The sequence below is a fragment of the Microtus ochrogaster genome, linkage group LG1, assembly GCF_000317375.1.
Source record: "Microtus ochrogaster isolate Prairie Vole_2 linkage group LG1, MicOch1.0, whole genome shotgun sequence".
NCBI lineage: Eukaryota > Metazoa > Chordata > Mammalia > Rodentia > Cricetidae > Microtus > Microtus ochrogaster.
In genome coordinates this window covers 6,755,142-6,768,857 of record NC_022027.1, presented here as the reverse complement: position 1 = coordinate 6,768,857, position 13,716 = coordinate 6,755,142, and the positions used below count along the sequence as shown (strand labels likewise).

The 13,716-nt window shown below is 36.7% G+C and overlaps 1 protein-coding gene across 1 annotated transcript in view; it reads right to left on the bottom strand.

Moving 5' to 3' along the window:
* Psme4 (proteasome activator subunit 4) overlaps positions 1 to 13,716 on the bottom strand; it is a 117,202-nt gene that overhangs the window by 79,394 nt on the left and 24,092 nt on the right. Inside the window, exons 4-6 of the mRNA XM_013350740.2 lie at positions 12,980 to 13,120; positions 11,985 to 12,101; positions 1,170 to 1,214 (exon numbers count right to left, since the gene is read on the bottom strand). Coding sequence (XP_013206194.1) covers positions 1,170 to 1,214; positions 11,985 to 12,101; positions 12,980 to 13,120 — 303 coding nt within the window. The remainder of the gene's footprint in view (positions 1 to 1,169; positions 1,215 to 11,984; positions 12,102 to 12,979; positions 13,121 to 13,716) is intronic.

Here is a 13,716-nt window from a genome sequence, read left to right as displayed (position 1 = left end):
CTCTCTCTCTCTCTCTCTCTCTCTCTCTCTCACACACACACACACACACACACCATACACAGAGTGAAGATAATGATTTAAAGAGGCCACATGTGAATTGCTAAATGCATACGAAATGGTATAAAGAAACTGGGGAGAGGTGCATACTTATAATCCTAGCACTGGGAGATAGAGGTAGTATGACCAGTAGTTCAAAGTCCACATGGCAACTTGAAACCCTGTTTCAACCTCTCAATCAATCAACACATCTATCAATCAACATGAGGTATGAAGTACTATATCTGACAAATTTGTATTCTTCCCAAAGAAGTCAACTTATAGGTTTGACCTATACAGCATATTAATAACCTATTATATTTTCATAATGCTTTGTTAAATTAAAAAGCACTTTATTTTATATAAAAAATAAAATTACATTTTAAAAATATTTTTAAAAATTATTCATTTATTTTTATCTTATGTACTTCAGTGTTTTGCCTGCAGGTATGTCTGTACAAGGGCATCAGATTCCCTGGAACAAAGTTACAGATAGTTGAGTGCTGGGAATTGAACTCGGGTCCTCTGGAGGAGCAGCCAGTGCTCTTAACAGCTGAACCATCTCTCAAGTCCAAAATTACATTTCTAATAACACTTCTATTGAGTTCACCAAGTAATTTGTTCCAGGTACTAATGTAACAGATGCAGTTTAAAACAAAACCACCCATCACTGAACTATGCTCTACCTTCAAGGGCCTTGTATATCAAATTCCCCTTCCTAATTTTTCAGAGTCAGTTCTTAGCAAAGTAATACTAATTAAAAACTTAAAGGTCAATGAAATGACTAAGCAGGTACTTGCCATGCAAACCTGATCACCTGACTTCAATCCCTAGGACCCAGGTAAAGATGGAAGGAAAAATACAGATTCCATATCATCGTCCTCTGGCCTCTACACATGTGCCACAGTGCATATACCACACACACGCGGGCACACACACAAAATATTAATAAATTAACTTTTTAAAAAAGAAGTAAAACTTCAATCAGGATCTGGGAACACTGTGTTGTGTTCAATGACTAGCACTACAATATCAGAAACTATTTATACCTTTAACTTCCTCTTCAAAGTACACTAAAGATGAGGAAAGGCCCACAGGTAAACAAGAGGCTTTATAAACTGAGAGCTACTTACGGTCGGCAGCTTTTCACGAGTGTTTTGAGAACATTTTCTACAGAACTGGAGGAAAAAAAGCCATGTGATAAATTACACTGGAGTATTTAAACACAGCTAATTCTACAACCCATACCTCAAAGATACATACATACATATATATATATATATATATACACACATTCAGATATCTGTTTACATGTAATAATTAAACCTTCTCTTTGTTATAGATAGAATTAAAGGGATAATCTACCTAGATTTCTTAAGCTGATTTTTCCTCTGCCCTCATTTTGCTCATTTTTTTTTTTTTTTTTTTTACAAACTCTATACTGGAAAAAGGACAAACCCCTTTCAGTTTACAAAGTGGATAACAACGGCCATATTTAACACACACAAAGTAACCCTGATTGACTGGAAATTAAAATAGTTATTTCTATTATAGTGATTTCACATCAAATATAAATTGGAATATAATGATATATATTGTGCTTTTACCAACAACCGGTATAACTCTTGTCAACAACTTTAAAAAGTTCTTTAACCCTCCAATGCATTTTACTGCTAGTAAAATTATCAAAAACCACCATCTGTTTGAACAGCCACTGAAAATTAGGTGAGCAAAATGAAAACCTCACATAAATGTTAACGAAAAGGCCATGGATATTGGTTTAAATACATGACCAGCATAGAATGTTTAAGATATCAACTAGACCACAGTTAAAACTGGTCAAATGCAAACAAAACAAAGAGGTACCATGAACTAAAATTTAAAACATATCTATGACTACTTACAGTATGGTAAACACTAATAAAACCAGAAAAATGCCCAATATTCAAGGATAGGACTGGGGTATTAAGGTTTCAGCCATTTTATCATTAACTCTTGTGAAATTCAAGTCCAGTGGTCTGACCAATTTCTCTGAAAACTTAAGAACTAAACTACAAAGAGATGCCAAGGAACAGAATAAAACAAGCTCTGCATAAGCACCCAATACATTATGTAACTTCAGCCTAGAAGGAGAACTGCAATCTTGTTACTAACTAACCCCTGTAAACATTATCTTTTACTTTCAAACTCCTAGGGGCAGGGGGAAATCAGAAAGTACTCAAAGGTGACCTTTACGCCAGAAAACAGGGGCTACATCAGGAAGCACTGTTCTGATCCCCAGAGAACAGCTCTTTTCTCTCTCACACAATTAGGAAAGTTTATTGAGGATCTATGTTTGTCTAGTGAAAAAAGAGGGAGTTGGGGATACACTTTTCTCTAGTTACTGCAGGATACCCAATGTGCTTCTAATAAGGCTGTTCAAACGTGCAGAGATGCTTAACCTTCTGTCTATTTGCTTACAAAACTCAATAAATGCTTTTCCTCTGGGAAACAAACAGCACATATCTGGGATCTTCTTTCAGTTTGGATTGAAAAACCAGTTAGTAACAAATTATACAATCAACATGTAGGTTTAGAAAGCCGCCCAGTTAGTTTAAGATCATACTTTAAAGGTGAATTCTAAGGAAAAGGAAAAGATACATGACTCTACCACTTCCTAATGTCTGTGCTCACATTAACTTTCCATTGATTTTACTAGCTTGGTGGCAACTGGTTTTAGATTTAAATGGTACAGAAAACCTGCTGTTTCTCCTAAATAATTTCCTACACCAAGAAACTATCCTAACATCACAAACTATTCCAAAAAACAAGTCATTAGAGACTGCACAGCTAAGTGTTGCCTTCATTCTTGAAACAGACACGGAAGTTAATGATAACACCTACTTCTGTAACTTGCTATAGGGTAGAGGGTTGTAGAGTGTGATCTCATTCATATAAAGTCAATTCCAACCCCTTCTTCCACATAAGGCCTGCACCATGGAATTTATGCTCTTTATTCAGAAAAGGGTACAATCTCTCTAACCTGTGATATCTGTATAGTGACCTTTTGTGACTCCTGTAATCTCTCAAGATGAAGGGAACAATGTTTCTGTTTAAAAATAAAATAAAAGGTTAAGGCTAAATGCTACTACACCATAGCTTACTAATTTTTTAGCGGGATTGACTAATCACTACATACTTTCCAATTATTGGAAATTTATAATACTAGACTGACAACTCAAACTGCTAATTTTTTAAAGGGATCTACGGAGTGACTAAAAGCTTTCAATTGGGTATCTCACATCCCATTTCTCTTAGAAATTCTATGTTCACTTAAAAAATAAGGCCATGGAGTACACAGTGCTTTGATTTGAGCCTAAGGGTCAGACCAATCTAAATTTGAATACCAACTCCACTGTTTCTAGGAGTGTAATATTACAGGTTAGTACTTTCCATTTTGACAAATAATACCTACCCTTTCATAAAGCTATCATAAAAATTAGCCGAGATAATATACTGAAAGCTGTTAGGTAGCTCAGAATTATTTACTAGGCACCACAGAAAATAACAATTATTAATTCATACTTTGCAAAAATCATTATACTTTTAATTTCACTGAAATAAAAAATTGTTCTCATTTTGCTTCAACAGCAATTCTGCCTATCAGCCATGAATTTATGATTCAGGACATCACAGCAAAACGAGAAATTTCTCTTTAACCATACAAAAAGTGAATCTTAAGCTTTTGGTCCTGTTTAAGTCCCACGTGAATTTTCCTTTCTACATCCAATTTCCTCATGATGACATTATACTCTAATTGTACCAGGAAGTTCAACAGCTCCTGCTTCTAATTACTAAAACGTGAACTTCAAAATCATAGAGGTTTTTTTGCTATCAAGATAATATTACTTTTGGGGGCTGGAGAGATGGCTCAGTGGTTAAGAGCATTGCCTGCTCTTCCAAAGGTCCTGAGTTCAATTCCCGGCAACCACATGGTGCCTCACAACCATCTGTAAAGAGGTCTGGTGCCCTCTTCTGGCCTGCAGGCATACACACAACAGAACATTGTATGCATAATAAATAAATAAATAAATAAATAAATAAATAAATAAAAGATTACTTTTTATTTTTTTTAACTTTTAAAGAATTAACTACTTTACGTATATGTGTACTGTCTGCCTGCATGTCTCTGTATCACTGCATGCCTGGCGCCCATGGAGATCAAAAGAGTATAGGATCCTTTGGGGCTGGAGCTGCATACAGATGATTCTAAGTCACCATGTAGGTATTGGGATTCAAACCCATGTCCTCTGGAAGTGGACATGGTGCTCTTAATCACTGAATCATCTCTTCAGCCACAAGAGTAACTCTTAAACCCCCAAAACACATATATATTCAAAGTAAGAAAAAGCCCAGAAGTACTCATAGCCTCAACAGAACTAAATGTTCTTGTCAGGTAGTTCTGTTTGCTTTCTTCACATGTGGACTGGGAAACAACAACAATGGCAGTTCTACCGTTACCTCCTTAAACTCCTAAGAGTATTTTTTCTCTAAACAAGTACCTATTTCTTCATGTAGAAGCCAATGTTATCTTCTTTTTCTAAATCTAAACAAACCCACTCTTAGTCAAGCATTTTTCCATCACCCATCTTTCAAAATCTAACAATGTTCAGTAATACAGATAGTCATTAGTCACTTTTCTACAGTCATTCAGATTATTTTATCAGGTATAAATAATTACAATATACCATCATCATCATATCATCATTGAAGCAATATCAGCACTAATTTTTCATTAAAAGTTTTCATAAAAGTATTTCTCTAAAATAAAATGTTACTGTAATTAGACTTCCTTCTCAGGTAAAATTAGTTTAATTACTTCAAATCTTGAAGAATTTGAATTATTTTTAAATATGGGAGAGAGGGTACCCGTAGAGGTCTGAAGAGGGTATCAGATCCCCTAGAGCTTGAGTTATAGGCAGTTGTGAGTTGCCTAACATGGGTGCTAGAAACCTAACTTGGATCCTCTGGTAAAGCAGCATGTTCTCTTAACTGTGGAATCATCTCTCCAACCTGTGAATTCTTTTAATTGCTCTAAAAAGATTGGTTATATTTGTTTTTTGAAAAATCCCTATAGCAAAAACACAACTTTTGAGAGAAATATTATAAAGAACATTAACAAAATTCAATTACTTATTCTCTAATTCTTGAATAAAGGTAGAATAGTTTAAAAGTAAATACAATCTTTCTCAAGTAAGTATTTTAGAAATCACTGCAAATACCATGTTAATAATCAGTGTTTGTTGATTAAATAACTGTGAAAATGACTTAAGTGATGGGGAAATTACTTTTATCATTTCATTATTTATCAAATTTTGGGTCCAATCATTCATGAGCAGTAAGAAAATCCAGAGTCTAGAATGTGTTATTTTTATGTAGTGAATGGGGAAAGAGAAGAATAAAAGACATAAAAGTGATATTAACCATGAGAGTACTAATTCAAATGGCCCTCTGTAAGCCAAGTGTGGTGACACACACTGTGATCCCAGCCCTGGGGAAGCAGAGGCAGGAGGACTATGAGTTTGAGGCCAGTCTGGGCTATATAGTAAGATCTGTCTCAAAAACCAAAAGCAAAGAGAACAAAAAACAAATAACTGTGATGAATCAATACAGAAAGCCAGGTCAGGGTACACCTCAGTGGTACAACACTTGCCTATCAAGTACAAAGCCCTCGGCTCCATCACTAACAATCACAAATGGGAGTGGGACAGTGGTACACAGATCATTGAAAACAAGTACCAGGCCAGGTGTGGTGGCAGGAGTGCTGGAGTCCTGCCTGGCCTACACAGCAAGATCCTACCCCCACCTCCCATAAAAGGAAAATAACAAAATTTTCCTAGAGGCGTGTTACTATGAAAAACATGCCACTGCATGATAGCCTTAAAATAAAATATAAAGGAAAAATACTTAAAATTGCCTTTAAAGAAGACATTAAGTTGGAAGGTGACATGGGAAGGAAGTCAAGAAGGAGGATTGAGGCTGAATCTGATAAACAACTCTTTATGTATAGGGCCCAGTGACGGTGCGGGCCTCTAATTCCAATACTCAGGAGGTAAAGAAAGGTGGATCTCTATGAGTTAAGAGGCCAACCTGGTCTAGACAGAGAGCTCCAAGCTAGCCAAGGATATATAAGTAAGACCCTGTCTCAAAAAAAAAAAAAAAAAAAAAAATGAGGGGCCAGAGATGGTCATCCGTTAAGAGTACTGGCTGAAAGAGTACTGGCTGAGCTTCCAGAAAACCACATGGCCACAAACACCAGTTTCAGAGTTTCTGACACCCTCACCCAGACAGGCATGTAGGTAAAACACCAATGAACATAAAATAAAAACAAATTATACATTTAAAAAACCCAAACATTGTATAGTATATAAAATTATCAAAGAAAAATAAACTATAAAAAAATACAAAATTTAAAACATAATTTACAAATAATTGAGTTATTTAGACCCAGGCTAGTTATTTTTAAAGTTACACCCAGAACCTTGAGCATGAGACAAGTGCTCTATCACTGAGCTACAGACCCACTCTTTCCCAAAACTACTCTTGATGAAAGGAGGTTCACAGCCATGTATAACTCCAGACCCAGGGAATCTGCTGTGCTCTTCTGGCCTCTGCCAGTACTGCCTGCAAGTGCTGGCCAGACATTCATGCAGGCAAAACACTGGTACACACAAAATAAGAAATAAGAAATAACTAAAAATCCACCGGAAAAAAAAAATAAAACCTAAATTAGGGCTAGCAGGATGGCTTAGCAAGTAAAGTGCAGGGTTCCAAGGCTGATGCCTCTCACAAGCTGTTCTCTAACTATCTCATGTATACAAAGGGGATGTGTGTGGGGAGGGGGATAAACAAATGTGTACACAGGAACTTAAATGTAAACTGTCCCTGGCCAATGATAAAAGCTCACAAATGCATAATTCTTACATCTTATTAGCAAAAATAACCTATATTACACTCTTTATTTTTAACTTGCAATATGCCACTCAGAGTATAAAGAACATTGTTTTATAAAATAAACCATAACCAAAAAGATCTGTGTTTCTTTCTTAAGTTAACAGTATACAAGTTATCATGTTGCTAATGTCAGCCTTATAAATACTTACCTCCTTCACAAGTTTGTATTTTCTACTAAATTAAAAACTCTACCAGGACAGGCGAGGAAATGCACTCCTTTAGTCCCAGTACACAAGAGGCAGAGGCAAGCAGATCTCTGAGTTCAAAGCCAGTATGTTTTACATAGTGAGTTCCTCAACAGACAGGACAACATAGATCCTTGTCTTAAAATAAACAAACAAAACAATTAAAACAACAACAAAACCTCTTCTAATTGTCAACAATCTCAGTACTTGGAAGTCTGAGATGGAAGGGAAGTAAGGAAGAGAGAGGAGAAAATGTTGATTATCTTTGCTCTAAACGGGACCAGCTTTTAAAATAGAATGAAGCACATGGCAATCTAAGCCGTGGCTTCCATAAGGACAAACACACAGGGCACACAGCTGAAAGACAAACGGTTAACAAATGAAGCATTTCTGATTATAAAGTCTTCTAAAAATAGTATGAGAACAGACTGTCAAATGACAAAACTGTTTTAAATGTGTCAAGATACAATCAATTCTAAGGAAGCAAGTCAATAAATAAAATGGCTCCTTCTAGGTTAAAGGGTGTTAAATAAAATGCTTGTAAAAAAAAAATAACAACTTTATCTCTTGACTATAAAAATTTAAAGCACAGCTTGCTGCATCAGTGTGCCAAAACAATGTTGAACACAAAAGTAATAACTGTGAAAACTGTCCCCTCTTAGAAATTCAGACACAGACGTGCAGGGAAGAAAGAGGAGGTCCAATGACCACTTTAAGCACTTGCTGGTTTCTCTAGCATTTCTGCTCAAAAAGCAAGAACACTAGTATTTTCAACTCAAGGGAAGCTTGGGAGGAGGCCCAAAACCTAAAGAACAAAGTATTTCAAAACTGAATTTAAAAATGATATTATTCCTTTGTTTTAGAGATAGCTACCTCCCCAGTGCTGGGATAAAAGCTGTGTACCGTATACCCAGCTTTTCAAAACTGAATTTCCTGAAGAGAAACAAAGTAACAAAGCAATGGCACACTTTACAATGTATTCCCTGAAAGTGCAGACACACAACCCTATGTGTCAATCACTCTGGGTCACAGGCTCAATATAGTTCACCCATTTAAAATGAGCATCAATTTTAGCCTGCAGCATATATGGAGAAAAACTGCTGCTTATAAAAACACTACCTAATAAACCTAGTATGGATAGAAATATGTTAAAAAAAAAAAAAACACCAAAAAATTTAAAACTTCACAAAACACCCTTGAAACTTTATCTCAGAGCCCTGGGAACATGGAAGGGCATATTAAGTGAAAAGAACACCTGATACAGGAAGAAGGCTCATGGTCTAGTTGTGTGGGAAGTCCTTCTGTATATGTGCTGCTTTTATTAGTTAATGAATAAAGAAGCTGCTTTCAGCCAATGGCTTAAAAGGCTGGAAAAGATATATACATAGAGTAGGCAGAATCAAAGAGATGTCATGGAGCCATCAGAGGGGAAAGATGCGAGCTGCCAGGTGGAACTTGCCCGTAGGCCATGACCCTCACAGTAAAATATAAAATATTAGGAATGGGTTAACCAAAGATATAAGAGCTAGCTAGCAATACACTTAAGTGATTGGTCAAGCAGTAATTTAAATAATATAGTTTCCTATGTGATTATTTCTGGTGGCCAAGAAACAAACAAGCAGCCTCCAACCACAACCTAGAAAATCTGTTCTTACATAATCAAAATCAGGAAAAAAGAAGGCATGATTAACTGAAGCAAAAGACTGCTAGGTATGGGGTTACAGGTCACTGTGAGTGGCCCAACATGGACACTGGGAACCAGGGAACCAAAGCTGTATTCTCTGCAAAGAACAACATGCGCTCTTCATCCCTGAGCCATTTCTCCAGCACACCATAGGGCACTTTTAAGGTAAATAATTGAGGAGAACCTAAACAATCTTTAGTGGTCAAAAGATAGGAATATAAAATACCCAACAATTTGTGGACTACCCCAAGATAACAACAACAAATGTAAGAAGCTAGGTATGGTGGCATACTCCTATAATCCCAACACTGAGGAAAAACAAATATGCTTGAAGCAACTGATTTCTTTTTCAATCTAAACAGCCAGTGAAACATGTGAAAGTCTTACAATGTTTTGTTGTTTTTAAAGACAGGTTTTTGATTTGTATCCTCATATGGCTTTCATCTTACTGATGAAAAGATGGCCCCAAACTCATGGCAAGCCTCTTGAGTGTGGGAATTTAGATGCATGAATGATCACATTCAGTTTATTTTAATAGTTTTATAATCAAATCATTATAACGGCAACTGGTAGAGACATGGAATCAAGACAGGCTGAGGATGTTTAGCTGATAAGAGCACATGACTAGCAGACACAAGGTACAAGGTTCAGTTTCCAGCAACTCTCTCTCACACACTATAGCACACAAGCTTTATATTATTACTGGCATTCTTCTAGAACATGGCAAGGAAGAAAACACATCAACACAGAAATTACACACAAACCAGAATGAGAAAAATGGGGACAAATAATCTAGAGGTCAAGGCTAGCAGTCTTGGTTTCAGAGTGACTCTGAGACCCTACCTTGAAAAGACAACACTAGACAAGGCATGGATGACTTTTTTCTTCTTGCTACTGGTGAGGCAGGATTTCACTATGTAGCCCTGGCTACCTGGAACTCACAGAGATCTGTCTGCCACACCTAGCTAGGCATTACTGACTGCCAGACACTATCCCCAGAACCCTACTGAACAGTCTTTGTAGCTCTACATACTCCTTTTCCCTAGTCACCCTTTGCTTTTATGTAATGTCTGCTATAGTATTCTTTATCTAAGCCCCAATATTTATTTAACGTCAAGGTTTCTTTGTTTACATTTCTTTATTTTTATTTTGTTTTTGTTTTCTGAGATAGAGTCTCACTATGTAGCTCAGCTTTCCTGGAACTAACTCACTCTGTGGGCCTGTCACTCAAGGGATCTGCCTGCCTCTGACTCCCAAGTGCTGGGATTAAGAGTATAAACCATGCCCAGTTTTACAGACTGACTTATTTTTATTTTATGAGTGTTTTACCTGCGTGCGTGTAAATACATGTGTGTTCAGTGTATGAAGAAGCCAGAAGAAGGTGTCAGATTCCTTGGAGCCAGATATAAGAGATTGTGAACTGCCATGTGAGTGGTGAGAATTAAACTCAGGTCTTCTGTAGGAACAGCCAACGATCTCAAGTATTGTGCCAGCTTTCCAGTCCTTATAGTTCTTGCATAAAATATTTGGTCTTTTCTTTTTAAAATCCAAACAAAATCATATTAAATAGATACAAAATATAAGTATCATATATTTTGTTATGACACTCGCATGTTTGAAACTCATTTTATAATAACTATTTTTCTTTTAAGGTTAAAATGGTATTTATATCTTAATTATTTTTTAAAGTTGTTATTATTGTGGATGTGTGCATGATATGGAGTTGGAGACAATTCTATGGGGTCAGTTCACTCCTTCCATCTTTGTCTCAAAAGACCCAAAATAACAACAACAACAACAATAATAATAATAATAAATTTTTAATTGCTAAAACTATCTAAAACAGTTAAGCCAAATTTGCAAAGCCTGTGAATATTAAAACATTAGGAATAAAAGTGGTCACAAGTAGACAAACCCTGTCAACAGAAATGATAGGGAACAGTCAAGTTTGAGAACGCTAATTAGCACAAAGAGCCAAAATGATCATAGTATAAACTTTGCACATTCAAAATAAATATAAGATTCTTAAAAATCAGGTCTTGAAGAGTCATGGTATATATACAAGGAACTGGTAATCAGCAAGACAGCTATAGTTCTAAACATTACTAGGAAATGACAAAAACTAAGGCCTGGCATTTGGATAGTTTATGTCCAAAATGCAGTCAATTAGTAAAGGCATATGGAACAAGTAGTAAAGGCGTGTGGAACAAGTAAAGGCATGTGGGACAAGCCAGTAAACTCAGCACTTGGAGGCTGAGGCGGCCAACCATGCACACATGTTTTGTAGTGGGGGTGAGAAGACCACCTGATATTCCTTTAATTGTTTATAGTGGAATATGAAAGGCTCCTCATCTTAAAGCATTTACTTTACTTAATGAATTGAAATACAAAAAGCCAGGTTGTGGGGGAGGCTGTTAAGAGATAGCTCAGTGGTTAAAAGAGCCCTTACAGCTCTGGCAGAAGACCCAGTTCAATCCTGGAGCCAACAAGGAGGCTTCCAATAACCTGTAGCTCCAGTTTCAATGCCCTTTTCTGGCCTCCAAAGGCTGCTGAACACATGTAGTACACATGAACCCATCCAATCACACACAAACATGCATAATGAAAATAAGTAACTTTTTAAGAAGAAAAAAACCAGAATAGCAGATAAGTCATTACATCTAATAACAAGAGAATAATCAGAAGTATGGTGACGTCGACCATCAGAGACATCTTAGTGGAAAAGCACTGAGGAAGAGATACAGATTCAGTTGTTTCAAAGTCAAGTTGTGTAGAAATGAAAACATTAAAATATGTATTTGCACCAGGCAGTGGTGCACTCCTTTAATCCCCAGACTTGGGAGGCAGAGATAGGTAAATCTTGGTGAATTCAAAGTCAACTTGGTCTACATATACAGTGGGTTCCAGAATAGCCAAGGCTATGCAGAAAGACCTCGTCTCAAAAAAACATTAAAAAAAAAGAAAAGAAAAGAAAAAACAAAAAAAGTATTTGCTTGCTTATTTAAAATAACCCATTTTCCTCCATTGTGTTCAATCCCCTACAAGTCCCAAGTGGCCCAAAGAAGTACTTTAGCAGAAATACTTACTTAGGAAATGAATTTAATCCCAGGTGCTCTGTCTTAGAATATAATATTTTTTCCACTATATCATAAAGCGGTCTCCAAGGTAACTCTAAATCATCTCTTGAGAGAAGTTCCTTCTTCCTTATTAAAAAAGAAAATAAATGTAAATATATGAAGTCATTTATTCAGGTGCATGGTTACTGAGTGCACTACACAGAGAGAACAGCCTGTTTCTGCCCACCACCACTCACTGTTAGAATAAGCACGAAGGAAGAACTCGGTGTTCCTCACCACCAAGCAGTGCCTATTAAAGAAAGCATTTAAACCACCACTACTGTATGAATTTCATACTTTTTCCTAAAATTCTTTCAAAGTATTTATTTTATTGTGTATGACTGTTTTGCCTGCATGTGTGTATGTATATCACATGCATACTCTCAAAGAGTGAAGAAGGTATGGGATCCTCCTGGAACTGGAGTTACAGATGGCTGTGAGCTGTCATGTGGGTGCTGGGAAGCAAACCGGGTCCTTTGCAAGAGCAGCAAATACTCTTATCCACCACTGATTTATCTCTCCAGCTTCCAAATTTCATGCTTTGCTTTACCATGTGTGTGGTATTTAACGTTTCTAACCTTTATGTGGAAAAGGATAGTTTATAACCCATGGAGCAAATAATTATCATAAATAAAACAATCTAAGCATCTATAGTTGAGCATGTACAATTAAAAGTTTCACAGCGGGCTTTAATCCCAGCACTCGGGAAGCAGAGGCAGGCGGATCTTTGTGGGTTCGAGGCCAGCCTGGTCTACAAGAGCTAGTTCCAGAACAGGCCCCAAAGCTACAGAGAAACCCTGTCTCAAAAAAACAAAACAAAACAAAGTTTCACAGAGAAAATAAATGTTTAAATCAATACCAATTAAACTTTTGATAACTGTTCTGCTCATTTCCCAAAATTGAGTCTTAATCTATTAAACCGTTAAACAAAAAATCTCACCAGAAATAACAGAAAGTAGACTTACTTTAATAAGTTGATCAAGAGGCGGGCAAAGCCCTGCATCATGCTGATTTCAAGTTTTGGAATTGATACCAGCTCGTACAATAACTTAATAAAAAGAACATGATCTTCTTTGCTAAATTTTCTCCCATAAAGTCGGATATACCTACAAAAGAGAAACAAAGCCTTTAAAAGCAGGTACAAGCACTCATATTCCTTACTACATTATCTCTACTAACCGGGCTATGGGAGCAAGCTGATGCTTCATGGAGTGATAAATGAAAAAAGACACACTATATGCTCAGCCTACAAAAATAGTAAATAAATGTAAAAATTTAAAAAGGAAATCCTGTAATAAGCTAAAACATAGATAAATCGCCTGAAATAAGCCGGTCACAGAAAGCCCAGAATCACAGTTCCATCCATGTGCTTCAGCAGTCAAACTCAAGACAGAAAACAGAACGGTAGCTGACAACTGTTAGGGAAGAGGGGACAAGGGCTTGTTATTTAACTGGCACAGAGTTTGAGACATGCGAGATGAAAACCTTGCAAAGATCTAAAACGTACAGATAGTTACCAACCTTCACTAGTCACTTAAATACTAAAGGTCAAAGGGGTCAGGTATGGTGGCAAAAGTCTACACCAGCACTTGAGGAGGGATTCAAGAACAGCCTAGGCAGTTTGGATGCTCACCTTACTAGACCAGGATGGAGGTGGGTGGTCCTTGGACTTCCCACAGGTCAGGGAACCCTGATTGCTCTT